The sequence below is a fragment of the Anolis sagrei genome, chromosome 2 (assembly GCF_037176765.1).
Source record: "Anolis sagrei isolate rAnoSag1 chromosome 2, rAnoSag1.mat, whole genome shotgun sequence".
Taxonomy (NCBI): Eukaryota; Metazoa; Chordata; class Lepidosauria; order Squamata; family Dactyloidae; genus Anolis; species Anolis sagrei.
The window spans coordinates 120,681,458-120,708,848 of NC_090022.1; the positions used below are offsets into that span (position 1 = coordinate 120,681,458).

Here is a 27,391-nt window from a genome sequence, read left to right on the forward strand (position 1 = left end):
TACAGTCTCTTTTATGATCCATAAAGGGATGTGCCTTGAGATACTGTAGGAAATGCAGACTACTGTAGTGATATTGTTGACACAGCACAGATTATTAAAGTTTATAAAAGCATTCTAGTTATCTTGTCAAAACAGTTGTTCTGTTTTACTGAACTTGGGAAGAAAGAGAACCTCATTACTGAGCTACAAAAACAGTTTCAAATATTAAAGATTCATTATTTCCAATTTAAATGAAAACATATTTGGAAACCTATTTTCACAGTTTGCCTTACTTTATAATTGTGAATATATTGTTGCCCAACATTTTAGAGTCCCATTCTATCACAAAAGATTGAGTGTTGGCACTTAAATTCTATATGTATTTTTAAACACTATATGAAAAAGATATAGTTCTTGGGCTAGAAAGCAAAACATGACAAAACCAGAACAGAGGCCTCTTAATGCATAAAACACAAAGGACTCACATTTTGTACTGATGGTCATTAAACATAAAACCCATATTCTGTACTTGTCATATATTATTTGGGACTTTAAAAAAATACTTGATCAACAGGTTAATCTCTCTCTGGAAACTAAAGCAAATTAAGTTGGATCGTCTATAAATTCTTACAGTAATTACAAGTCAGGTTTTAAGCAATTCTCCAAACAATTAACATTCTGTGTCTACTACTTGAGTTCTTTAGGACTGGTATAATGCACATCATTATTTGGGGTTCTTTTACCCCGCCCTTCTCACCCCGAAGGGGACTCAGGGTGGCTTACAGAAACAAGGCACAATTTGATGCCTACATCATAAACAATCGTACACAAAGTTACAACAATTCACAGTTGACATGCATGCATTATAACCATAAAATCAATAAAATCATTAAAACCAAATACAAACCCAGTTTCTCCTCTTACATGGTCAGCGTTTGTTAACACCTAGATCTAGTTTTTCGTTCCATTCATCCATCCTGCTGGTCTTACTTGCCTGATTGTCTGATTTAATTGCCAGAGTGCCCAAAGGCCTGGTCCCATAACCAAGTTTTCACCCTTCTCCTGAAGGCGAGGAGGGATGATGATGCCCTAATCTCCCCCGGGAGTGAGTTCCACAGGTGGGGGGCCACCACTGAGAAAGCCCTGCTCCTCGTCCCCACCAGCCTCACTTGTGACAGTGGTGGGGTCGAGAGCAGGGCCTCCCCAGATGATCTCAAACTCCGGGGTGGGACATAATGCACATCATGAGGCTAAACTGAAACACAGCAGTAGTCGTCCCTTCAAAAATATAAAAGTTAGCAATGCTATGACCTATTTGATGGTAGCCTAAAATGTGGAATCATGCTCTGTAATTAAAATGATCAATAAATCTATATTGAAGGAAACATCCAAAGCAGATGTAAAATATAATCTTCTTAAAAATGTGGACATTCACTTTAAAAGAAAAGTATTTATATTCAAAGAGGACTGGTTAAGCCTGTCAACATTTGCCTAACACCAATAACAGAGATTGTCTGTTTTCATCAGTATTTATCTACCAGGTTCAGAACCAATATAAATGCTGTTACCAGTCTGGAAGCCTCCAAGTAGCCAACTTCTTTTGTGTCTCTTTCCCGTCCACTTACTAAAATATTATTTATGTGCTTTGATTTCCTTACCACAAAATTATTTAAGGGGAGATCTGTATGGTAAGTTCTTCCTAATAAGAACACTGCATAAATACTGCCAGAAAGGCATATGCAAATGTGAAGGCGTTAAAGAGATGAAAACACTAAATAAAACAGCTTTATTTACTGACAAAAACCAGCATTAGGTAACATGAGTGGAAAAGCCTATTACTCTTTTAATTTTCTACATGACGATATGCAAAAAAAGTCTGCTGCCTCTGATGTGAGAGCCTTTAATACATTCAGAAAAAGAGCTGAGCAACATAAAAGAGAGCATTCTTCATTATTAGATAATGAGTACTCCATGAAATACTAACACTCCAAAACCAAACAGCAGTAGATAATGACAAATAATAACTTCATTTTTCTGCCCAGCACAGCATATCTTTAGCAAGCAGCTCTTTCTCTGAAGACGCCATTTTATCAAACCTGAAAGGCAGCCAAAAGCTTAGGACGCTGTACTGCTGCTGCTGCTGCTGCTGCCTCTGAACATTATGTAATAAACCGATTTAACAGAAGCAGATGCTATTTGTTCGCCGCCCCCCTCCCCCCCCCCCGGCTTGCTCTTTGAAAGGGGCCATGGAGGAATGAAATACCTGAGGAAAGGTGCTGCCCAACCATTCTAGGAGACGCTACATTGTGTGCAGAGCTGTCTCCTCTCCTGCATCTAGGTTCGCCTGGGTTCTCAGCTTCAATATGTCGGCTGTGTACAGAGTGAGCCTCATCCTGTAGAGCTGCCAAGAAAATCGCTCAATGCAAGTGTGCGCCCAGGCAACCTACAAGCTCGCTCGGGCCTTGGCTGGGCTGGCTTTGGAAATGCCCTTTCCACGCAGGGAGACTCCTCCACCCTCCGGCCCCCACCGCCCGAAGCACACAGCCCCCTTCACTCTGGCTAAGGTATCAACAGATGAGGAGTTTAAAGCTTTGATTATCTAATTGCAGCTGACACTAAACCGATCTTCCTTCCTCTTTAAATTCTTTCAACTGTCACAAAACATTTTCACTTCGGGACCTTGCTACAATTAGCACGGTGGTTGCTTTTCTTCTGGTTTTTGAAAGTCAGCCAAGAGAACAGCCGCATATTGCCGATTGGCTGCATGCAAATACATTCCTGCCTCCTTCATGTTTCCATCCTACTCTGCCCATCTTTAAAGAGAAATGCCACACACACACACACACATTTAGCATGCCAGCACAGGATGCAATATTGGGGACAAACTGTATATGGAACTTGGCAAGCTTCCAGCTACTTAATTACTTCTCGGCTTCAAACACAAAAAGAGAAAATGCGTATGTCGATTAAAAATCACAGCTCCCGTCTGGGAACAGCAGAATTGATACAGCGTGCCTAAACAATACATTGTTGGCTGTAGTGTTTTTTTAACTGCAGTTTGGAAAAAAGGGAAATCTTCAATTGTTCAATGCCAGCCTTTCAAGGCATTCACTGCACACAATATGATTTTATTGTAAAGGTTCTGAATTATGGAGTCATCAACCTACCCAAAATAGACTCTCAAACCAGTAGCCAACAGGAACACGGTGAAATAATCGCCTGGTATTACTACTTAGAATGTGTATGTTCTAGCATAGCATAGGTATCCCCAAAGGTAATTAATGTATGTAGACTAATTGGTTACAAGGGATATCCCACAAATGGACAAAAATATGGACAAAAATTGACTCAAGAACACTTGGGGTGTACATGAGCCAATATTGGAACAGGGGACTAGCACGAACGGCAATGACAATAGGCAGAGGTAAGAAGCCTCTCTTGGTGTGGCATAGCAGCATCACTCCCATCAGTTACCCCTGCCTCACCCAAACTAGGGAAAGAAAGGCAGCCCTCCCTCCTTCCCTTTTTTTCTGATCAGAGAGAAATTCAGCAGCAATGTGCTAGAGCCCAAAGAATGCGGCATATCTACCATTTGGGGTATATGAGGCAGAGTGGTAGCAGCCATTTGTAACAGGGACTTACTGCAAAAGCCTCTTTACCCCTATTAAAAATGGCCACTGTCATTCCACTTCACCTCAAGTTGTTTAAAATGAACAAAGACAAATAAAACAAATCAATGATTTCTCTGCTCTTCTCTCTCCCTCATCTTTTTTTCAGGTCACATTCTTATTCATTTCCCTCATTTCTATTTCTTTCCCTATCTTTATTTGCTTAGATGTAGACATTTTAAGAACAGCAATGCAATTTACCCCGACTCCCATCAAACAAACAGATCCTCACCTTCACTTCAGCACATCATAGGTATGTTCCCTTTATGCGCTTTTTAAAGGAAATGACAAAAAATTGTTACATGCCTCTAACTTTTACCTTCAACTTATCCATGGGTCAACAAAATTCATTTTGATGCCCAAATGTGCCCCAACTTATATCTGTATGTATACAGTACATATGTACCCTAAACCTCATGTACCAGAACACTTTTATTTCTTCTAAAACTTCATAAGGGCGTGTTTATCATAAAACTGTATACATGAACAGTTAAAATGTGGAAGTGAGATACTCCACCATAACTTATGCAGCCATTATTTCTGAAAACCAAAAGGACTGCAAAAGATAACTTCCAGTGATCAAGGTTTCTAAGGCTCTGCTGGATTCAGTAAACAAGGGTTTAACACCCTGATTGGAAGTCTGTGTTCTGTAAAACTACTGAAAGAATAATGAATGACATAAAAACTGAATTGTAAATCATCTTCATTTACATGCTTTGTAAAGATGGCACATTCTGGAACACTATAAACTGTATAAAATGTACATTACTTTGATGCAGTTTTTAAAATGCAGGCTATACATGGGGCATTAATCTGTATAAGATAAGAATTCTTTGCATGTAGAGAAGGAATAATTTCCCACAGTAGCCCCCCTTTCCCCTGCATCCTTGAGTAAGAGAGCCAGAAAAATCTTCCAGAGCATTGTGTCAGCAATGCACAAGGTTGCAAGGGGAGGGGCTAAAAATCCCAACAGTACCATAAATGTCACATGGATTTAGGCCATGGCTGATGCCCCATTTATTAAATGACATATGCATTATGTACATCTCTCGGAATATTTAGCTGTCCTGTTGAAACAGCTACCATTAGGTCCTCATGAGCAGCAAGTAATTTCACCTCACAATCTCTGAGGATGCTTGCCACAGATGCAGGCGAAACATTAGGAGAGAATGCTTCTAGAACATGGCCATACAACCCGAAAACCTACAACAACCCAATTCTGGAAAAGATGCTGTATTTTACAGAGGAGAAAAGAATCTTTCTAGTTGAGAATTTTCTGAACTGAACTATTGATGTCAGAGTCATTACTGAAAATTGTGGATGGGGTGTGGTGGGGAGTAATATTTAAGAAAACATTTAACTGTCAAAATATTTGCTTGGATCCTGTGTATTTGTTGCTTTCTGCGTGTCCTTCAAACACAGTCGTTTTTTTTTTTAAGTATACAAAAGCTGCTCCCAAAACTTTGAACTACTCACAGAAAATGCTGAACTAATTAGCAGCTCTAGTTCCTAGAGAGATCCAGACTCATGCATGTACACACACAAATAAACTTGGACTACCAGGTAATTCAGATTATTCACACATTACAAGATTATCAAATTAGAGATGTTATTTCTTCCAGCTCTGTTGCCAATGTTTTATCTCTTCCTGATGCAAATACTGAAAGTCAAGGTTCTCCACATACTATTTCCTTAGCTGTGTGGCTTTTTCTGAGGAAGTCTCAAGCAATGAATAAAAGCACCATTTAACAATGCCAGGGCTTTCTGGTGGGGATTGTTTTGTCTTCAAATCCTTTTTCAGAATATGCCAAAGTACTGATCAGTTTATTTTTTTAGAAAATGGGTCTGTTGGTGTAAGTTAGAATTCCTGTTTTCTTGTACACATACAAAAATGTTATGCTTTCCATCAGTAAGGCTGCTACTTCTATAAACAATGAGTTTTAGACCTCCCCCTCTCTTTCTGTGTCTCAAATTTAAAATAACTAAATGCAAACATCTTAGGGGATACATTAAAATAATATTTCTACTTAGAAAGAAATCTATTATTCTGTAAATCTGGAACTTGTTCTACATCATAGGCAACTCTCCACAGTAAACAGCTCTTATGTCATAAACATCCCAGAGAAAGATTAGAACTTCAAGTGGGACATAAGCAGCAGGAAGAGCAGGTCAACTTCCAGCCCAGTCAAACCGATTAGCTGTGCTAAAAATATACAAAAACTCCATTGTGTGGGAGCAAAGGTTGGGGATTGCATATCATACTTTTCAGACTCCGAAAGCACAGAAATGAAATTTCACTACCAATTAAAGCTGTGTTTTCCTCCTTTGTCTACAGACAATGTTCTAACATTTTGTAGGTGCAAAGGCCACAGCGAACAAGATCTTTCTGGCCTTTCATCTCAAAGCAGCTCAAAACAACTTTCCTTAGAGATCACACAACACTATGAAAAATCTGATCAGGTCACATTCCATTTAAACTTTTTGGGTAGTGTTCCAACTATCCATTATGAGGACACCAGTATGGTAGGGGGTTAGAACAAATACTTCTTGGAGTTCCTTGCATATTAAGCATGACAATAAATAGGTAAACACAATTCATGAAGGCTATCTTACAGAGGCACAACAATCCTAAAATACCACTTCAGAAATTAGGTCAGCACCCTGGAGTTATTCTGGAATAAGACCCTGAGTCAATTCACCACAACACTGACATGAAAGCCCCTGGCTATTCCATACCTTACAACAGGGGACGGTATGCCTCCAAATTTTAAAAAAACAGAAACCAGTATACAATGTGCCATGAAAGCAGCTTCAGGAAGCAACAGCAGGAGGGACTTGTTCCCTCTTCCCCTATGTACACTAAAAAAAAACTACCTACAGAGCAAGGGAAGCCTCCAGAACATAGTTTCAACTCAAAGAAGGCTTTGGGGGGAGGGGGGGGGGAGTCTCCAACACTACTATGAGCATCATATTGGATTTAAGACAGATGTTTCCAAACATACCATAATCTATAGAATTCTACATGTGTCTTGCTTTCTTGGGGCTTTCAGGCTCTAAAGAAAAAAAATACAGTACTGCACCTAAAAAATTACCTGAGATAAAACCATCTAACCAATCTTTTGTCTAGCAAGTGTGAAAAATATTAAAATCCAGTGTCAAATGTGATATTTAGAAAAGTGATTACAGAAGACTTTGGAATGTTTGAGATGTTAAACAATAACCACAAGCCTGTTGGGATTTTTATGATGGTTTATGTTTAGGGACAACACATTTGGAACATAATTTGGAGTAATCTAGGTTTTTCCCTTTCGTTTTATTTTTACTGTAAGATTCTGCAACACTTGCTTGTCAAAATGGTCAGGCATTAATCTAGTGATTTTTTTATAAATAAATCCAATAAAAATACTCAGAATGCAATGATTAATAATATTTCCAGTCCTCAAGAAAAGAAGTGGCTAGATGGAAGACTACTTTCCAATTGTTCAAAGTATCACACATGAAAAGTAGAATGTAAGAAGTGCCATAATAACATGGCTGTTGCAGCAAATAGTTTTTTGTACAAGCTAGTAGATCATCATAAAGTCAGAGGGAAATGCATGCTGTCTGCTTTATAATCTTATTATTTGTGCAATTTAAAGATTAACTGGAAAAATAGAACTCCACCATTTACTCCCTGGTCATCTTTCCTTTAAGTGTACATCCAGTTCTAGCATTCTTGTTGCTTCTCCACTTACATATTTAAATTTCAACAGCATCAGCACTCACAAATCTATTTGAGGCCCTCTGCCAACAACTGAGTTCTTCTTACAGACGCATAAACCCTTTGATGTGGAACCCAGGGATTGAAATCATTCAGTATTAAGATTAAACAGTATTACTTCAGAACCATAGGAAACCAAATGGCAGATTTATTTTCATATCTTATTAAGTATTTTATTACTCATTGTTTTCAGATAGTACCCACTATGATATTTCAAAGATAAGTAAAAATCTAAAGAACAGATAAAGAAAAATACAAAATTCTAAAATGAGACTATTTCAAAGGATTCGTTGAAGTTTATGTACAATTCCACATGAATTAATCCACAAAGACATTCTTGGCAGCGAATGAAACTAAGATATTTTGTAGGGAGCTGCAATTGTCTTTTGAATGGACATTAAAATAATATATCTTGAATTAAAAATTTCATGGAGGCCTGCTAATAATCTGAGATCCTTTTTTACCCATAGTAAGACCTGTATTTATCATCCAGGACTTTAGTTCTATAATGGTAAAAACAAAGCAAAAGCAAGAGATGTTGGAGAAAAACAAGGAAAGCTTGATATTCCGCATATCAAGCAAATATATTTTTGCTTGTCTTAAAGCTATCTGGTCAGGAAATACACAATCAATACTAAAAAGAAAGGATGTACAGATATAAATCCAAAGATATAGAAAAATCAGCTGAATATTTTTGTAGCAATAAAGGGGGAAGAAATAAGGTATGAATACACACATATAACCAGGACATACATAGTTCCTGCTCACAGAGTTCTTACACTTTGTATTCATAAACTGCTACAAACATTAAACAATTCTCATGCTGGCTATTTTTGCCAGCAAAGTTAGGCGTTCTGATCCTGTCTGCATTTTGAGATCTTCAGAAGAACTGTTATATGAAAATATTTTAACTTTATCAGTTATGTTGAGTCCCAAAGTTGAGGAATAAGTGGTTAATAAATTAGTAAGAAAGAAAACAAATATAAATAAATGGAAAATGGAAATCAGATTCAAATCAGTATTTAGCCCTTGGAAGTTAAAAATAAAATGCCAGAGCTCGTAGCTGGATCATTCAAAATAAACACTTCTTCTCTATCATTAAAGAATCACAGACTGACTCAAAACAGTTTGTGAGAAGAGGGGAAGATGAGCCTTTCAGAAAAAAATCACCTTGGTATCTTCCATAAATAATTAATAGAAATATACAATAGTTTAATAAACAACACTTCTCAATGAAACTAAATTGCAAAATTTGGACTATTTCTCACTTTAATTACACATAATTGATCCGAATGTACTCCAAATTTCATAACAATTGCATGAAATTCTTGGATGGCTAGAATTCTTCTAGACCCAACCAGAACCATCGGTTCATTGGCATTTAACCTTCCATTTTATGTTATGTTATTTGACTGTATCAATGACATGGAGCAGGAGTGGGATAAGGGAAGCACTAAATTGCTAACATGCTTACTACCAGTTCCCCATACATATTGAACTCCACATAGACACAAGGATTTATATAAGACCTTTCTTCAGGAAATTTTCTAACACTTGGAGAAGGAATTGGGAACACTAGAACCTGTATGTGAGGAGAATACAGTCATAGTGTTGTGTTAACTTATAAGGTCCTTACTGGGAAAAACTAGTAGTGCTACAAAAGTGAACTGCAGCAAACTGTTCTAGGACCTGCAGCATTTTACATCAAGTAGCTCCTCACGACAAGGAAGTGCAGTTCAATTTAAGAACTGCCTAGTCCAGTGGTTCTCAACCTGTGGGTTCCCAGGTGTTTTAGCCTACAACTCCCAGAAATCCAGTTTACCAGCTGTTATGACTTCTGGGAGGTGAAGGCCAAAATATCTGGGGACACACAGGTTGAGAACCACTGGCCTAGTGGATCAGACCAAAACTCTATTTGGTCCATTTTTCTGTTTCATCCACAGCTGTCCAAAGATAACAGTTCTCCCTGATGACTGTCTGCCTGGAACATTTATTCAAAGATACAGTGCTTCTAATCACAAGTATTCTATTTAGCTAACCATATTAAAAACCATTGATAAATAGGTTAAATTGCCTTCAGTAGCTTGCTAGACGCTGCTGTTGTGGCAGCTTGAAGCACCAAATTACATAAATAAATAGGAAATTTATGGCATTCTTTTCTCTCTAGCAATACTGAAGTGGAAATATATAACAAGCTACAATACTGAAGTGGAAATTTACAACAAGGATGGTGTTCCTTTTCAGAACTTGGTAAAGCACCTGGCGGCATGATGGGTTTCCTTTAACAAGTTGACTCAAGGGTCTGAGGACCTGAGGGTATCCCGAACTTTGTCCTTTATGACAAAAGTGCTTCCTTCTTCTGCTTGCATGCGCAAAATAAACAACGTATTTACATTGTCAGGATCAGTTTGGTAGGCACTCCTTTTCCTCAAGTTATTCTTAGGAAAGAAAAAAATCTGGGATCTACAACCAATTCCTCTTTACTTATGGTACAAATTGGCACAGGGCCTATTAACTCTCAGAAGCCTAGCTCATCTTGCTACAGTATCACATAATGCATTTAGAACTTGCAAGGCTGCCAATTCATAGTTTGGATTTTGTTAAAGCAACAGCTGCTGAAACTCTCAGCTTACATTTAACAAGTGATAGCTTCAAAAAGCAAATTTTGAGAAGGAAAGATTCAAACTGTGTCAGCATTCTATAGAAATGAATGTAACTTGTAGTTGTACAGAATATCAACACAATATTGTACAACTCATTCTTGCGTTGATCCTTTTTCTTATTCATACTGAAATTCTACTTTGATTTTGATCACAAATTTGGAAACATTTTGGAATGGCATGACCTTTTAGAGCCCATAACCTTTTGGGAAACCAGAAAATTCCATAGCCTTTTGGAAACATAACCCTTTTGGAGATTGATTGACATTCACATTATTTGAAATAATAATAACCTTTTTGTAAAGTGTGATCTTCTGAGAAGAGTTAAATACTTGTTTAAACAGTAAGTTCTCTAAAGCGGTCTGTTTCAGTCTCTTCTTTGTTGCATACAGGCTAACACTCTCTTCAGTGTAACACATTGCTGAACACTGACTCAATAAAGACTGACTGCACACTGCAGCATACTGATACTACCTATTTCTAAACTGTACTGTACTGCTTCTGATGCAAAGGTAAAGGTAAATGTTTCCCCTGACCTTAAGTCTACTTGTGTCTAACTCGGGGGGGCTGCTCATCTCCATTTCTAGGCCAAAGAGTTGGTGTTGTCCGTAGACATCTGCAAGGTCATATGGCCTGCATGACTGCATGGAGCACTGTTACCTGATGGAAAATTCACTTCTAAAATGGAGTCTCATTCTGAATAGTCCCAGATTGGGTCACATGGTCTGGAGTCCCTCCCAAAACCTCAAACTAGGTTTTTATGTTTTTAAATGTATCTCACACCTAAATATTGGTATTTGAGAGGTATCCAAAATCTGATGAAATAATTATTCTTTGCAGTCGTACAATTCTAAAGAAACAGTATTAAAAACAGTTCATAGATGGCATTTGTCTTCTACAAATTTGCACAAACTTAAACTGTGGTTAAGTGTTGGAGAAAAGTGTGGCCTAAAGGAAATATCTGAACATATGTGGACTTTCTGCTCAAATGTTAAATCTTTTTAGCAGGAAGTATTCAAAAGATAAAGTAAAATAACAACTCAAACAATAACTGTAGAAGTTACAAGAGCAAAGATAGCTAAAACTTGGTAGAATGCCCAGGGTCTCTCATCGATATCATAACAGAATACTGTCAGTTGCACTTGCAGAAAAACATTTTTGCATGAGGGGAGAAGAACTAAAAGAAGAAAAACTTTGTAGCAGCTTGGTAGATATTTGTAATGTATATTCAGGAGGCTGAATGGAACCTCCATCTGATCGTTTGGATTACTGAAGTAGCAGATATTTATATATTATAATATAAAATAACTTCTAATAAGCATTACATATCAATGGATAGATGTATCGAAACATAGACAGATATTATTTATAGGTGATTTGACAGTGTATGACTGTATTTGACACATTGTTGCAAAAATATAGTTAATTTTGAAAGGCAGAATAAAATATTAAAATAAAAAACCAACTAGGATTCTTAAGAGTAATTGTTGGCTTTCCACTTCAATTCTGTTGATCACATCTTTTGAGGGAGCTTAAGGAGGATACAAGAGAGAAGGGTTGGAATATATAAAGCTGTTGAAATGGGCAATGCTAGGCTGAGAAGGGCGGTATAAAACTGACTTTGAGAAGCTTCAGAGATTTACAAAATGCAAATAAAAACTACTGGGTAAGTTTCGATACTTAAGTTTTTGGCGCAGGCCATGCTCACATGTCAGATATCACCTTGTAAGTATGGATTTAACAAATTTGATACAACTCATGAGGACTAACGAAGAAAATGCACACCTCTACTAGGTACAACTTTGTAGATACAATTTAATAACCTACAGATATTATTTTATTTTGTTCTTTCTGAAAGTTTCAATTCTACATTATTTACAGCTACTTTCTAGGTGATTATGCTTCTGGAAACAGAGACCAAAACAAAGACACTGAATGATCACTATGTTCTGAAAGAGAAATAAACAAACCTATGTTAAAGCTTTACTATTTAATTGAGCACCTGAGCAAGTCTTCTCTTGTGCATTGCATGTTTTCTCTTACCTGCTGGGTTCTGAGTCTTGCTGGGGTGGTGATGTCCACCTGCTCCTGCCTGGGGAGGAGGACTTGTCCCTGCTTGTCCAGTACCTTGTCCTGGGCCCGTGCTGATAAGAGTTCCAGTAGGCAGAGGCTGGCCTCTCTTTAAAAGCTGCTTCTGTTCTTGTTGGCGGAAGCGTGGAGGCACCTCACGAGGCAGGTATCGGGATGCAGCTGGCTGCTGCCCATTGGCAGATGCACGCTTGCCATTGCTATTGTTAGTAATAGTGCTGGTGGAAGTACTGGTACTGGTACCGGCAGGTTGGGGCTGGCTTAAACTGGTCTTAATAGGTTCTGGCACTGTAGAGATTAAGATATTAAGACAATTTTCATCAGGGAGATGAATTCAACATGATTCATTTTAATGTACATTTTTAAGTACAGTGCAGGGTGAATTAGATCTCACTGAACATCCCGTACTGGAAACAAGCAAGCAAATAAAACATCCCTGTATATGAGTTTTCACTAGGGAGATTAATGTGGAAAATCAGTATAGGATATACAGTATTTTAAAATACTGATTAGTCATACTGATTGTCACCGTTTAAAGCATAATTCCTACACACTATTTTATATTTAAAGTTTCTTAATCCAAGACCCAAGGTGATTGTGCATAATCTAACAGCAAGGGCAGATCTAACTAGAAAGACCACATGAGGATGAAAGTTACAAAAATCTTGACAAACCTAAAATAAAATGAAACGAACAACCTTACTCCTAGTAAAAATTAACCTCAGGCACAAGAGCATCTCTAATCATTATATATGATATCATAAGAGTGAAATGAGTTTCATATATGAGTAAGCACAACCTGAAATCATTTGAGCTGGTATATTTATGGCTTTAAAAGGTACATGCCACCATCCTGAACAGAGTGTGAAAACTGATGGTGCTCTTTCTGTACTGCTGTCATATGCTCACTTAACCAGGAAAATATCCACACAAATGTAATCTGGATCAAGTAAATTCCCAATTTTTTTATTACAACCATAGCACACTATCGGAATGTTATCAAAGCATCTATTACAGTGGCAAAGCACACCACAGTAGAAACCCAGGAATTTAATACCAATTCCTTGGTGTTTCATTCCTTGTCATTCTTCACCCTATATTTATGGATGAGTTTGATGTTTTGTAACCCATTTTTATAATTATAGGAACTTTATTTTTGTATCCCACCACCATATTTTCATATCCCACCACCGTATCTCCCCAAAAGGACTTGGGGCAGCTTACATGGAGACCAAGCCCAGACAAACAGTTAAAATATATACGATAAAAATAATAAAAACTTAATTCATCATACAACAATCAAAAGGTGAGCTTGTTTGACTTTTCAAAACTAGGGGGCGGGGCAGTGGCTTGTGCAAGACAATTGCAAGGACAGGGCTGATAGAAAAGTGCAAGAGCCAGATGATAAGTTACGGCTGGAAGGGCCAAGTCAAATTCATGCACTACAACTATTTTTCAGTCTAAAAGGCCCCCCAAACAGCTTAAATCTGACTTGATATTAAAAACTATTTAAAATGTATAACAGTTCCCTGAAGCAAAATGAAAAGATAAACATCAAACTACTATTGTAACACTGTCTCGTAAAGCATTATATTAACTTGCTGTAAAGGTCACCCACATACAATGATGTCTGCCCTGAGCAAACAAGAGGTGAGGGAGCTAGACATCTGTAAGAGAGCATTTTCTGGTTATGGCTCCAGTCAGAAGATCATGCTAACCAGGGTCTTTCCATATGCCAAGGACAGAGATCAGAGCTTCACAGTGGAATTTGTGCAACTGATTGGATTCCCATGCAGAAAAACTAGATATCATCCTCCTACATATGTCTTCTCTGCCCTCACCCACAATTGCAAGAATGCATAATGCATAAGATAACCATATGCATCCTTGCACAAACAGATTATTCTCAAAATGTTAATTATGAGGAATATGAGATGTGGTCTCCTTTCCCTCAATGAAGTGTCTTGGAAAATGAGACCCCCTTTTCATCCAATTTTCATCCAATATGGATGAAAATATTGAGGAATATTCTTTGCATGCCTACTGTTGAGGGTTTTAAAAGATTTTAGAATTGGACTGGGGGGTGGGGAATCTGTGACCCATGCATTCAGGAACATTTTTGAACATGTGACCTTGGCATAGTAAAAAGCCATAGCTGCATTTATTAATTCATGATTTAGTTGTAGTTTATGCACTGAATTTGTCTTAAATAACAAGGTGCTTGCAAAGTTATTCTAATGCAGCAAAGCACAAAGAAGACTCAGTTTTTATCTTCATATAAATCCCATACTTCACATCTTATATGAAGCTGCAAAAAGTTAACACTGTTCTTCCATTCCCTTCCCCTATGAACTATTACAGAATAAAAATGAACCTTTGTGTTCTGCTAAGTTCACCTCAGCCCTTATGTTTTACATTCTTTTCAATTTCAATTGTAAAGCTCAAAGTGAATGTAATGCACTACATATACAGCACATTTAACACAGCCCATAAATGTATACTCTGGGAATACAGATGAAACACTGACTTTGTTTAAACCTCTGCAGCTGCTTGAAATCAGAAACATTTCCGGGATATTTAATTGGAATGAGGCCAGAACCAGATCCCCAACAAGGTAATATTATCCAAGAGCAATGAAGTATCAAACAGAGAAAAGCTTGTGTTAACATTTTAAAAACTGTAACCTACTAAGGTCAAAACACAGAGATAGATGGAACCATGAAAAAAATGACGGGAAAGTAACATTACTTTTTATCCACAACTACATTAACCTGCTGATGTGGCAGTATTTTGCAGCAGGAGTTAAAAGTTCTGGAAACAGATGTTTGCTAAAAGGAGGCTGAGGAGGGGGAGTAGCCACCAAATTACTTTCATGACATTATATGAAAAGTAAAGAAAGATCTAAAAATTAAATGTCATGGCTTCAAACCTCTTCTTTGGTCTCCTTTATGTACATTACAAAATCTTGGAAAATTATATTGTGTTAGTTTGTTTTAAATCTGTGTTCTAATACTATGTGTGTTCTAATAATATGGTGAATACAGCCTAACAATAGTTTGAAAAGAAAACAATCACACATAACCATTCTGGTTAGGGTATAGAGCACAGAATCACAAAGTTATGAAATTGAAATTGCTTGCCTTTTAGTGGGTCAGCTGAATCTTATAATCATCTGAAGAGATTTAAGAAATATTTATCTGAAAAATACTTAAACTCTCAGGGCTAGGAATATTATGCATTGAGATAAGTAACATTTTTGATGTGCAACTTTTGTTGCTGCTGTGCCCTAGGCTCCTTCTACACTGCCATATAAAATCCAGATTATCTGCTTTGAATTGGATTATATGGCACTGTAGAAGGGGCCTTAAAGTCATCTTCAATTCATGGTGATTATAAGGCAAAACCATCATTGGCTTTTCTTAAGAAGATTTGATCAAATGGGATTTGTCTTTATTTTTCTCTGAGGCTGAGAGAGTATAGCTCAGTGTGTTTCCATGGCTGAATGGGGATTCGAACCATACAAGCTGACATTATAAGTCAAAGGCACGTTTGAGGGAAAATATTATGCATTTAATGATACGTCAAAGGTCATTCTGCAGAGTGAGAGGAAAGCACCAATGTCATTTAAGGGGGCCAGCTCCCTCAGACCACTGCCACCATTTCCCCACCCGGGCATTCAAAAAGGTCAGCAGCAGCATCACAGTGGAGAGAGTACAAAAAGTCAGATCTTTGTTTTAAATATTCCTGAGATTGAGTAAGCTCTCACCTCTCAGCACTTTACTCAAGAGAGGAAAATGCTTCCTTTCTTTTAAGGCACCATAATCAAATTGACCACACTCAAAGGTTGGAAATGTTCCATTGAACTTAATTTCTCTTGTGTATGAATAGACATGTATAGATACAATTATGTTGTAGGTTTCTCTGTTCTTTGAACATTTCAGATTTAAGAATTGCATGTTCAGGTTCCCTCCCTTTGAATCTGTATTTTCTCTTTGATTAGTTAATAAAAGCAGCCATTGTCCACCTAATTTGTAGAACAAATTTGTTCTATAATATTATGCTGGAAACCACTACTTTACCTTCACGAACGCCAAGGCCTTTGTTTCCCATTATTCAAAAAAAAAAAAAAAAAAAAAACCAAACCCTTTCCTTTGTACAAATCTCAGATTACAATCATCTTTTCATTATGAAAACCATTTGTTCCTAGGAGATAACATGTTTTTAGGTTTGAAACAGAAGATCCTGTATATATCCATTTCACTCCAAATGATAGGCTTGAGTTTACAGGAAAGATATTATAAAACTTAGATCATAAACCAGGGTTTTTAGGCAGAGAAACATCATTATAGCTGGATTAATTTTGAGATAAATTCTGTGTTGACCTAGTAAGTCTTTGTTGTCTGGTTTTTCCCATTCAGACCTATTCACTTATTTATATCAGCCATGTGTTCACATCAGAGCCATGATGCATATCTTAGACCTGCCCTCCAGATTTCTATCAGACATGTCACACATGCTAATCTTGCCTGAAGTAATGAGGCCAAACTCACTTGCACCAGATTCTGGCACAGATCAAGTGAAAGTCTAGCTGGGAGGGGTACAAGTGACACAATGGAGCTGGCAGTTCCAAACAAATTATCAGAATGTGGAGTGATAGTCTGAGGGGTGGGGAGGGGGACACACATGAACTGCCTGGCTTGGAAATTCACCAATTTCAAGCACTGGCCTACAGTACAGATTACAGAAGTCACTATTTGAGAGGTCTACAGGAGAAAAGAGCAAGTCAGCCTTATGCTTAAATAATGAAACATACTGAAAATAGAGAAATTGTGGCGTGTTCATCCAAAAACTTCTGCTGTGATGAAGACCAATTACAATCCATTGTAATTGCATGTGGCCCAAGACAACTATGAATGTAGCCCAACATAAAATTGTAAACTCACTGTAGGCATTGTGAGATTATTATTTTTTGATCCCAAGCACAAACTTTGTAGACAAGATTGGAATGGAATAGAATAATCAGAGAATGTTGCAACCACATATATGACAGTATTAGCTGCAATTCATATTATAATTGCAAACTGTTCAGCCAGAAGACCTGCTTGATGATTTTTTTAAAACCCTCTGAATATGGTGGTACATAATTATTATTTTTATGCAAGAATTTATTTTGCATATCTGTAGTGGTTAATATCATGAAATTATTATTATTATTATTCATCTGCTATTATTAGTGTTACTGTATTTTATGTCTCGCCCAAGTCAATCCTTGGTATAGAGAAAGTTGTCGTATGGGGAGATATAATATCCAAAATGGAAAGGCTAACAAGAATCAAGGATATTTTGAGGATAGTATCAGAAGTTAAACATTGCTTTTGAAGGATAAAAGTAACCATGACACAGGTCCAATCCTCTTTATCAGTTCTCAAAAAAACAGTTGCCACTGCTATTCATTTTTTAAAAAAATGAAAGAGGCAATATTTAAAAAGAAGCATACTGTATTTGAATATCTAAACAGACAAAAATTCTGCCTTCTCTATTCATTCAGCATTTTAAAAAATAAAGTGTCTTTTTAATTCAGTGGGGTATTCCAAGGTCTAGATAGGAGGTTATGTTAAATAATTTATTTACTGTTGCCAAAAAAGCCTGCAAAATCCTCATACTTAAGCTTTTCTAACACCACCATCTTCTATAGCCATGGGTGTGCTAAAAAATCATACAAAAGGAAAAGGGATAGTTTTCAATATTTTTCACTTGGTTGTTTCCTGGTGTTCATTCTTTTACTAATTCCAAGATGAGGACAACAACTGTACCAGCTGGCTTAGCTCTTTTCAGTTCTAGGACAGCATCTGAAACTTCTTTTGTGTGCTCTTGATTGAACTCAGCTCTAATGTTAGAGAAGCATCAACTGCAAATCTTTCCCACAACTTCATTGAGGAACAGCATGTCCTGTCTGATATTGTAGTCGAAACAGAGTCAGCCCTGGTTAGTATTTGAATGGAAGGTTGCCAACAAATACCAGGTGCTCTAGGCTACATTTCAGAGAAAGGAATGATCTCTTGAGTATCCCTTGCCTAAGAAAACCCTATGAAAACTCCATGGGATCACTAAGTTAACAGGTGACTTGAAGAGGCACACATACACGTACCAGTCTCCCTCTTCTTCCACCCTTGGTATTCAAGGTTTGAAATGATCCCAAGACCCTGGGAGTTCTCTTTCAGGATCCCCAGAAGTATAACTATAATTCATGAGGTTACACCAAAGGAATGTTGTAGCAGAGGTCTGTCTGTGTTAACGATCTGATGTGCCTTCAAAATATTTTTATTATTTAAACACCTCTTGCAGAATTATGGTCAACTCTGGTAATGCAACTGACCTTTAAGGAGCTTGTGGAGAACAGCATAATAATAGTAATAAAACTTTATTTGTACCCCAGCCTATCTCCCTGAGGGGACTCAAGGCGGTTTCCAACATGTATAGCAAACATTCAGTGCCAAAAGGGGGGAAAAACCATTCAAACAAATTACATCAGGACAAACCATATTAAACAATATAAAAGCAACCAAACTCTAAACTTAATAACTGACAAAGAAACCAACATTAATTTCATTGATTTCAGTCCCCTCGGGAAATGAATTCCAATCCAATTTTTTTCAGAAGTACTTGTGTTAGAAAAGATAGAGCTTCTACAGATTGTACATAATCAAGAATCTAATGCATGATGCAGCAATGAAGGAGGTTTTTCTATTTCCACCAGTCTTTCTGCTTTTTAGAAATTTGCAATGGCTATTATTCTCCAATGCCCAAACCTTAATATACCCATATTTACTTGAGTTTAACGAGCCACTGAATGTAATGTAGCTCGTTAAACTCAACTCTGAAGGGGCGCATGACAAAAAATGGATCTGCCAGCAAATGTAATGTGCACAAAGGTGCAGGCAGAGCCAATAGGGAGGAAGGTAGCATGAATGAGGCCATTTGGGAAGCCACGCCACTCCATCAGGCCGAAACTGGCAAACCTCACAAGGTTCCCAACTGTCCTCATTCACAAGAACTTCAAAACCTCTCCCTTGGTTTTGAAGGCCTTGTGAATGAGGACAGTTGGGAACAGCACAAGACTAAGTCTCAGGGCTGGGGTGGTTGGGCATGAGACCCTAAGGGCTGCCTGAGAGACAAGATATGTGATTGATCCCTGGCCCAGAGGGAGGTTATGAAGGCAATGTTTCCTGCTCCTTTGGCCAGAGAGGCCTGAAGGCACCATAGCCCCCTTGCAGCTAAGCAGCAGGAATGACTGGGTCACTAGCCAGGCGCTCTTCCTCCTTCTCAGGGCATCACAGACCCCTAAGGACAATGCTGGGAAAAGCCTCTTCACCTTCTCCCCCACTCCATGCTGTCTAGCTTCCTGGTCCCTCTAGGTATTCTTGGTTTATGTGTGCGATTCTAATGTGCCATCGAATCTAATGCACACCCCCATTTTGGAGATGTAATTCTATCCAAAAAAAAAAGGTGTTAGGCTAAAGTAAATATGGTACATCTCTCTTTCTCCTGATCTATGGGGGAAGTCTTTGTTTGATAACATGGCAATCAAATCTATAATAACTGACGCTGTAGGTCCAGTCCTTTGACAAAATAGTAGCTAAAAGGCAACAAAGAACAGCCACCTTTTGCAGTAACTATTTTAATCCTGCTTAGCAACAGGATTTAAGAGTAACAGAGAAGCTCCCTGGAAACATGGCTTTTAAAAAGGAATTCCTGCAAAATGCTATATATCTATATCTCAAATGCCATCGCCATGCTCATGATTCAAATTGCAAATTCTAAAGACTGCCCAAACTGAAGAAGTTGTTCCCCTGCATTTGCAACTTGCATCTGATAAACTGAATTGTTATCTATGAGAGTTTATGCTCAAATAAATTACCATATGTTAAAATAAATTACCTTATGTAATCTTAAAGGTGTCACATTTTTTTTCTTTTTTTCGCTAAAACATATTAACATCACTAACTTGTTACAATAGAATTAGATTAGATTAAATGCCAAGGATCACAGCTCAACTACATGGGAAGTTTTGGTAAGATAACAAACGTTTCCTGGAATCACATCTGATTTGCTCATGTTTCATGTCCACTTTAAAATTCATCTTCTGTCTGAATCCCCTTCAAGGGGAAAGTTAAGCTGTAAACACAACTATCTTTTTAATAACGCTTCTAATACTGTCAAATCTCAAACAATTTCAAAGGACTTGAACAAATCATAAGAGAAAAATACGATTCAGTTTTTGTTTATTTCTGTGCGTGATCTAGAAATTATATTTCAGTGACACAACTCTTAATGTTAACATCAATGCTTCTGGCACTTCAAGTTAAGAGCCTTTTTTATTAGCTCTCCCAAAGGACTTGATGTTATACAGGCACTTCAACACATCAGATTCCCACTTTTGTATCTCAGTATACACAAAAGAAAATATTTTCTTTTTTGTCAGTACTGAAAGATAACAGACTGTTTGCTTTGACAAAAGAACAATTATATCCTTTTTACTCTAGCAATAAGAGCCACAAGCTATGACAGTTGACATATAGTTGAATTCAAGGTCAAAATATCTTTTAAACCTGGGACTTCTAAAATAATGATGATAACCAATTGCTTTTGTTTTCTGCTATTTTGTCTCTGGTGTACTATTATACAGAGTTATATTTGTCAAAAAAGGAAATATGTGTGTGTGTGTGTGTTTGTATAATACTTCATTTAACAATGTCATAAGTAAATCTACACTTACATTTAGGACAAAAATGTGGCTTACTAAGCTACAATTATTATAGTTATACAATATGTAAAGTCATAAAAATTTAAAACTAATGTCAGCAGATACTATTTAAGATGGGGGTAACTATAACATTAATTAATCTCCTCAAAATATGTATGGAGTCTCATAAGTCAATAGGTAATTTGAAGGTGAATGTGTACACCTATATAATATTTTTCAAAGACCCATTGAAAGCATGTTTTCTCATCACACAAAAGCACAATCTCCTTTCAACCTCCTTTCAAGGTCTCCCTGCCAAAAATAAAATCCCCCGATTATGGAATTTAGGAAAGCAGCATTTACTTACCCCCAAGATAAATTAAAACTTTATAGATCACAAATGACTTGATTCCAAATCACCCTGCTGCTTTGGATACCAAGCATTACAATGATTTGTATTAGGTATTTCAAAGTAACAAAGCATCAAGTTGTAGAGCACACTAAAATAAAATCCTTTACATGCAATTTCATAAGAGCTTTCACTGCCAGCTAAGTAGCTGTGGAGATTTGCTACAGCATTGTGGGAAAATGCCTGCTGCTTTGAGTGAATGCATTAGCGTTACTAATGCTTTCTTTACCCTAGCAGATCCAACAACAGACTTATAAACTGTCAATTGTTTGAGAGCACCTTTCTTGATCTAAATGCTACATTCTGGAAATGATGGCTTTCTTTCAAATGCAAAAACACACACTTGCATGCAACCAACTGTACAGAATAAAGCATTCAACATGGCAGTAGCTGTGGTCAGCAGAGGTTGTCCGAAACACTAAAATGCTGTGCACTGCACATTTAATCAGCCCCCAGGGCCAATCTGCCAATCTACAAAAAGACCTTGCCAGTTTCAAAAGAGGCTGCCTGTCTACCCTTTCACCTGATGGTAATATATTGCCAGGGCTGTTGTCATTTTAAGCAGCTGCTTGAGATACAGAAAATGAAATCCAGTCTAGTGTCATCATGATGCCATTGAGAAGAGGCATCAATTCACTACTGGCATGGTATTCTTTATTTTTAAAGCAAAGAAGTTAATGTGCTATTTTCATTTCCAAACAAGCTTCAGGAGCTGCAGACTATTTCTATTTTGAAGTAAATAAGAGAGGAACTGATTGTGTTACAAGGAGAGAACAAATATGGATTTGCAAAGGGAAGAAATTATATTGCCTTGGCTATGTGTGATAAATGCCTATTTCTAACACAATGTCAAAGCAACCCAAATTCTAAATAAATTGCTTGCTGCTAATAATCACTCCATACTTAATTGTATCTAACTTCCTAATCCAATTTTAGAGAAACAAATCCAATAATTACTTACATATGCTTTTTAATGATTGCAATCTCAGAGGAATCCCAACTCTACACAAAAGCATTAAGAAATTGTATAAGGATTTTAATAATGCAATGAATGGGATCAGTCACCCAGATTTCAATTACTACAAAGGCTTTTAAGTATATTTCTGTAACGGAAGAAAAGACTGCATTTAGTAATGACAGAAGCGACTTAAACTCTTCAATGTTGATTGCTGGCAGTTTTGGAACTCCACCCTCATAATTCACATGAAACATTGTGGTATACTTCCTTCCTTCCTTCCAATCCTAAATTTTAACAAAGGTATACATGTCTTTGTTCATTTAGAAGGGTTCAACACAAAGCAACATTTTGGAAAAGGAACAGTTAAATTGAGCAATGCATTCTTGGCTGCTGCTGTGACAGGATTTATTTACAGCTTCCATTAAACACAGCAGCTCCATTACAAAGTGCTGTGTGTGAGAAGAATTTTTGATTATACAATGCAAGTGCCTCACTGCATTAAACATAGCATGCCAATGTATTCTCTCCCCCCCCCCCTCCGCCCCCCATAATTGGTTTGGGTCATTGTTTGATGGGTTTATGAATTCATTACAGGAAACAGATGGATCCCATAAATCAGAGCTATTCATCCAGCCAATCAAATGGGCATTTTCCCTCTCTCATCTCATTTCCCCCTCCCCTACTCAATCTTAACCAAGTCACTTCCTCCGAGTCCAAAACTGTGTGTATATGATGGGTAAAGAGGTTATGAAAGGTTCTTCTTGAAACAGGAAACGGAAACAGGAAACACCTTTCAATTAAACTAAGATGATGATCATATTCACACTGTGGTTCTCTTTCTACCCACAATACACCCCGTCAGATACAAAGACAAGAACTTACCCAGTTCAGCTGAAACTCTCGAACTAAAGTAGAAAGGGTAAAATGTTCTGCTTTTTTCATAAGTTATGTTTTTTATGGGTGATAAAAGATTTTCATAGTGAAAATGTCTATTTTTCCCCCATTCCAATTTCTAACAGCGAATTTGTCTTCAGGAAATTACCTCCTTTGTTTGCTGAATTCTCAGATTTGACAACACTGACATCTGCTGGTAAAAACGAATCACAAAGGTTGTGTAAGAAATCTTATTTTTATTTCTTATACAAAAACTGGATTCGCACAATTTGAACTGTAAGTGATGCTTTTACAAATAAAATCAGAGTGTTAAAATATATTCAACCTTGCTACTTTAAAGATTTCACATGCAAACCATCACAAGTCCCTTCCTTTTAAATGGTGCCTCCAAAGGGCACTACACACCCAAGCTTAACTCAATAACTGACATTTCTAAATAAATGCAGTGCTACTGTTTTCACGATGAACATATGACAACACAATAGCATTTTACTGAGAAAATAGTAAGCAGCAAATAGTTTGAGCGCCCACGCAGGATGCCTTGATTTCAATATGATTCTAACTTTTGTGTAGAAGCCAACCAACTAGATTTTGTTGCTATTGTAACGTTTCTAAAAATGGATGACAACTTCAGGGAGGACTAGAGACAGACTTTCCATTTAGATTATTATTGTTAAAACAACGTTTGCATTTTATTTCAATTTTGATTTCCTATTGGATTTGCACTATTATGCAATTTTCCATGAGCACGGCCCACCCGAGTCAGTAAAAATTAGACTATCAAAATAGTATACATCTATAAAAGGGGAGAAACAGCTATACTGGTAGCAGAGCACTGGAAGTGAAGTTTTGCCATGATGCAAAGAAATTACACACACAAAAATTTGACGTTTGCCTCAACCCAGTGATTGCCCTCTGAAAAAAACCCACAGCAAGAGCAATTTCTACCTTATTTAGAAAATCTGATCTCTTTGGAAGTTTGCATCCCTCTATAAGAAATTTCCTAACATGGAACAGAAACATGTAGCTGGGCCCATTTAAATAGGGGTATGATCTCCAACCACAAAAACACAGAATCAAATTTTCTCTCCACATACAATAAAGTATAAAGGAACACAGCAGGATATATATCTGATCCCAGAGACACATCCTAGTTGTAGGTGCAATAACAAATGTAATGCCTTCTTTTCTGTATCTATGGATTAAGTCTAATTTCATACACCCTACTCTATGAATCTTAAATCAGAGAGACAACACATCAGTTTAGCCTACTCTCATCTGAATACCTTTTAATGGGCCTCAAGGTGTGAAACATAATTTATTCTAGAAGTGCACACCAAGACATATGATCATCAAATGAAGTCTGTAGATAACTACCCATCATAAATAGCTATTATAAAACAGTGAAATGTATTTGCCATCTATTCAGCAGCTTTTGAGTCAGACAAATTAATTTCTGATTTTGGTGCAAAAGAAACTGCTTGAAAATATGTCATCTAGAAAGAATTTAAAACAATCAGTGTGACACCAACATTGTATGAGGAAGCCACAGTAACTTAAAGGTTCTACTATGAGTGAGTCACAAATCACATTTTTCAGACTGAGCATTTTCTATCTTTCTATATAAATTGTACATTTTTTGTTGAATCTTCCTCTTAAAGCACATAAATACAAGTAGATCAAGAATAGCATTTAACGTGTTGTACTTTTATTTTGAAAACCTCAAATATTCTGCTTTTACATACACTTTTCTGTGTTAGCAGTCTCTGAGCTTTTAAAAATCCATTATTTCTGCATCTCTGTAGGATCCCTGGAGATACTGCTATCTCACTATCGATACTGAATCTTAGTAGAACATATGGATTCAGAGATGCTATCTGGAAACAGAACTTACCCATTCCTTCCCTTGTTAACTAGTTTAGCTTTCCTGATAGTACATTTCCTATTGCCTCATCAATAACTGTCCCTAAAGAAATGAGTGCCTACCCTTGACACAACTTTCAGAATGCTGATATACAGGGACAAATCCTACTTCAAAACAAAGAACTGAGATGTCTGTATTCTGGCTTCCCAAAAAGATTGGGGCTACGGGAGATTTTGAAAGATCTGATCATAATACTATTGGATTTTATCTATTTTCTCAAGACAAAAAAAATCCAACTTGTTGATTCTAAGACTTTGCCAAAGTCCTTCCTATTGCTGTCAGCCTTTTTTCTTTCCAATAAAAAACAGAGAATTCAACAACTATGGAGAATGCCAAGAATATTTGTGGCCAGGGTCACTCTTATGAGGTGATCTAAGGGCCTACTCTATCTTTTAATTTCAAATAAAATAAGTACCTGGAAAGATACATGAAATAAATAAATAAAAACAATTCCAGAGAAGCAGCAGAAAGATATGTTTCTAATGCCTGGTCCCCTGCACTATACCTCTTCTGGATAGAACCACAGTACAAAATGTATCACAGTATTAAGAGCTTAAAAATGACAAAAAACTTCATTCTTCTATTATTCATATTTTTAAAACCCATTTATACCCACGCTGTATCAGAAACATCTCCGGATGGTTTAGAAGTAACTTTAAAAGTTAAACATTTTAAAACAATAACAATAAATTAAATAAGCTAAAACATGGTAAACATGATAATGAGCTTGGGATGAATGAATAAGGGCCAAGGCTTTGATGAACATCTAAATTTTCATTTGGTGCCTAAATGAGATGAGCACCTAAATAAGAGGACACCTAACAGATGTCCAATGGGATGGCATTCCACAGAATCAGCATCAGAAAGAAAAGATTCTAGCATGTCTACTAGGGCTGTGCAAAATTATAGTTAGTCCTTGTAAATTGTTAGTAACTTGTTAGATTTACTAACTATTGCAAACAAATCGCTATTAAAAAACATGGAGGAAACGGGGGTAAAAAAAATTAAGGATCAAAACACTCACCAATAATTTCGTGAAGATTCTCTGTAACACTTGGAAGTCTCGCATAGTCAGTTTAATTTTAAGTACAAGCATTAAGCGACTTTGGCAAAACCAAAGAGGCCATTGCTAGCGTTTAAATTAAGAATTTAGTTGCCATAAGAAAGGGCAGGACTACCTGAGCTGGGTAGGAGACTGGGAACACAGCATTCTGGGAGATGGAGTTTGGAAAGGCAATGACCACTGTGGCAGAGAATTCAAAAGGCCCTGTACTAAACTACATTTCCCAGAATGTAGTACTCAGCAACATAAAGCCCCAATGAGGGTTGCAGCAGCCAGCTATTTAATCAGTCTAATAATAAACAAAATTATTGAATCTGCAAAGAGGACTAAAATAAGTAAACAATAGTATAAATCTGTATTCATTTTTTTTTTACAAAATATACTGTTTGTTTAAAAAAATCAACAATTCCCCCCAAATTAGTGGATTACTGTAATGTTTTGAATCTTACTGGGCTAACAGTGGAAAATGTGTGGTACAATTATAGCAAGTCACGATAGCTCTAAAAATGAGGCAGAAATGAGTCACTGAAGTTTCCCCACTTGCTCAATTACTTAATGAAAAAAGGAACAAAAAATTCATTACTTCGTTATAGTTACACAAAATTTTAGGGCCAGAATTTTGGAAACACCTTCAAAAACAATTCACCACCCCCTTCCCCAATTTAGTAATGAGTATTGAAACATTTTTTTCATTGATCACACAGCCCTAATGTCTATAACTAAACTGTTTAAGATCTGGTCCTAATCACTGCTGCCACTTAACTATCCCAGAAGAATTTTTGGCCAAAAGCAACGGAGAGCAACAGAAATACGATCTAGAACAGGAATTTTTAAACTGTGGTGCTCCAGATGTTTTGACCTTCAACTCACAGAATTCCTGACCATTGAACAATCTGGCTAGGGCTTCTTGCAATTGGTAGGCCCAAACAGCTGGAGGGCTGAAGATTGAAGACACCTGGCCTAGAAGGCTCAAAACTACGGGAACTGTGATCAGTAAGCTAATTTTTACTATGGTTACTTCTTGAACTGAGCAAAGGATAAAGGGGTAGCAACACTGATTACAGTGACTAATCACACCATCTCTATATAAATCAAAAATTTTAATTAATGTGGTTGCACTACAGGCCTCTCTAGATATATTTCTTATGTTCATCCACATTTTTCTGCTTTTGATGCAACATAGAAGAGAACTTTTCTGTAATATGCTTGACTATATAATTGTATTATTCCAAACTGGAGTAGACT

At 37.0% G+C, this 27,391-nt stretch overlaps 1 protein-coding gene across 8 annotated transcripts in view; it reads right to left on the minus strand.

Annotated features, from left to right (window-relative positions):
- Positions 1-27,391, minus strand: part of TNRC6C (trinucleotide repeat containing adaptor 6C) — a 539,926-nt gene that overhangs the window by 51,450 nt on the left and 461,085 nt on the right. For 7 of the 8 annotated variants that reach the window (XM_060764575.2, XM_060764576.2, XM_060764577.2 and 4 more), the window contains one exon: positions 12,111-12,443. In XM_060764575.2, coding sequence (XP_060620558.2) covers positions 12,111-12,443 — 333 coding nt within the window. Of the gene's footprint in view, positions 1-2,242; positions 2,464-12,110; positions 12,444-27,391 lie in introns of those variants that run through there. The other variant, XM_060764581.2, reaches the window with a different exon arrangement.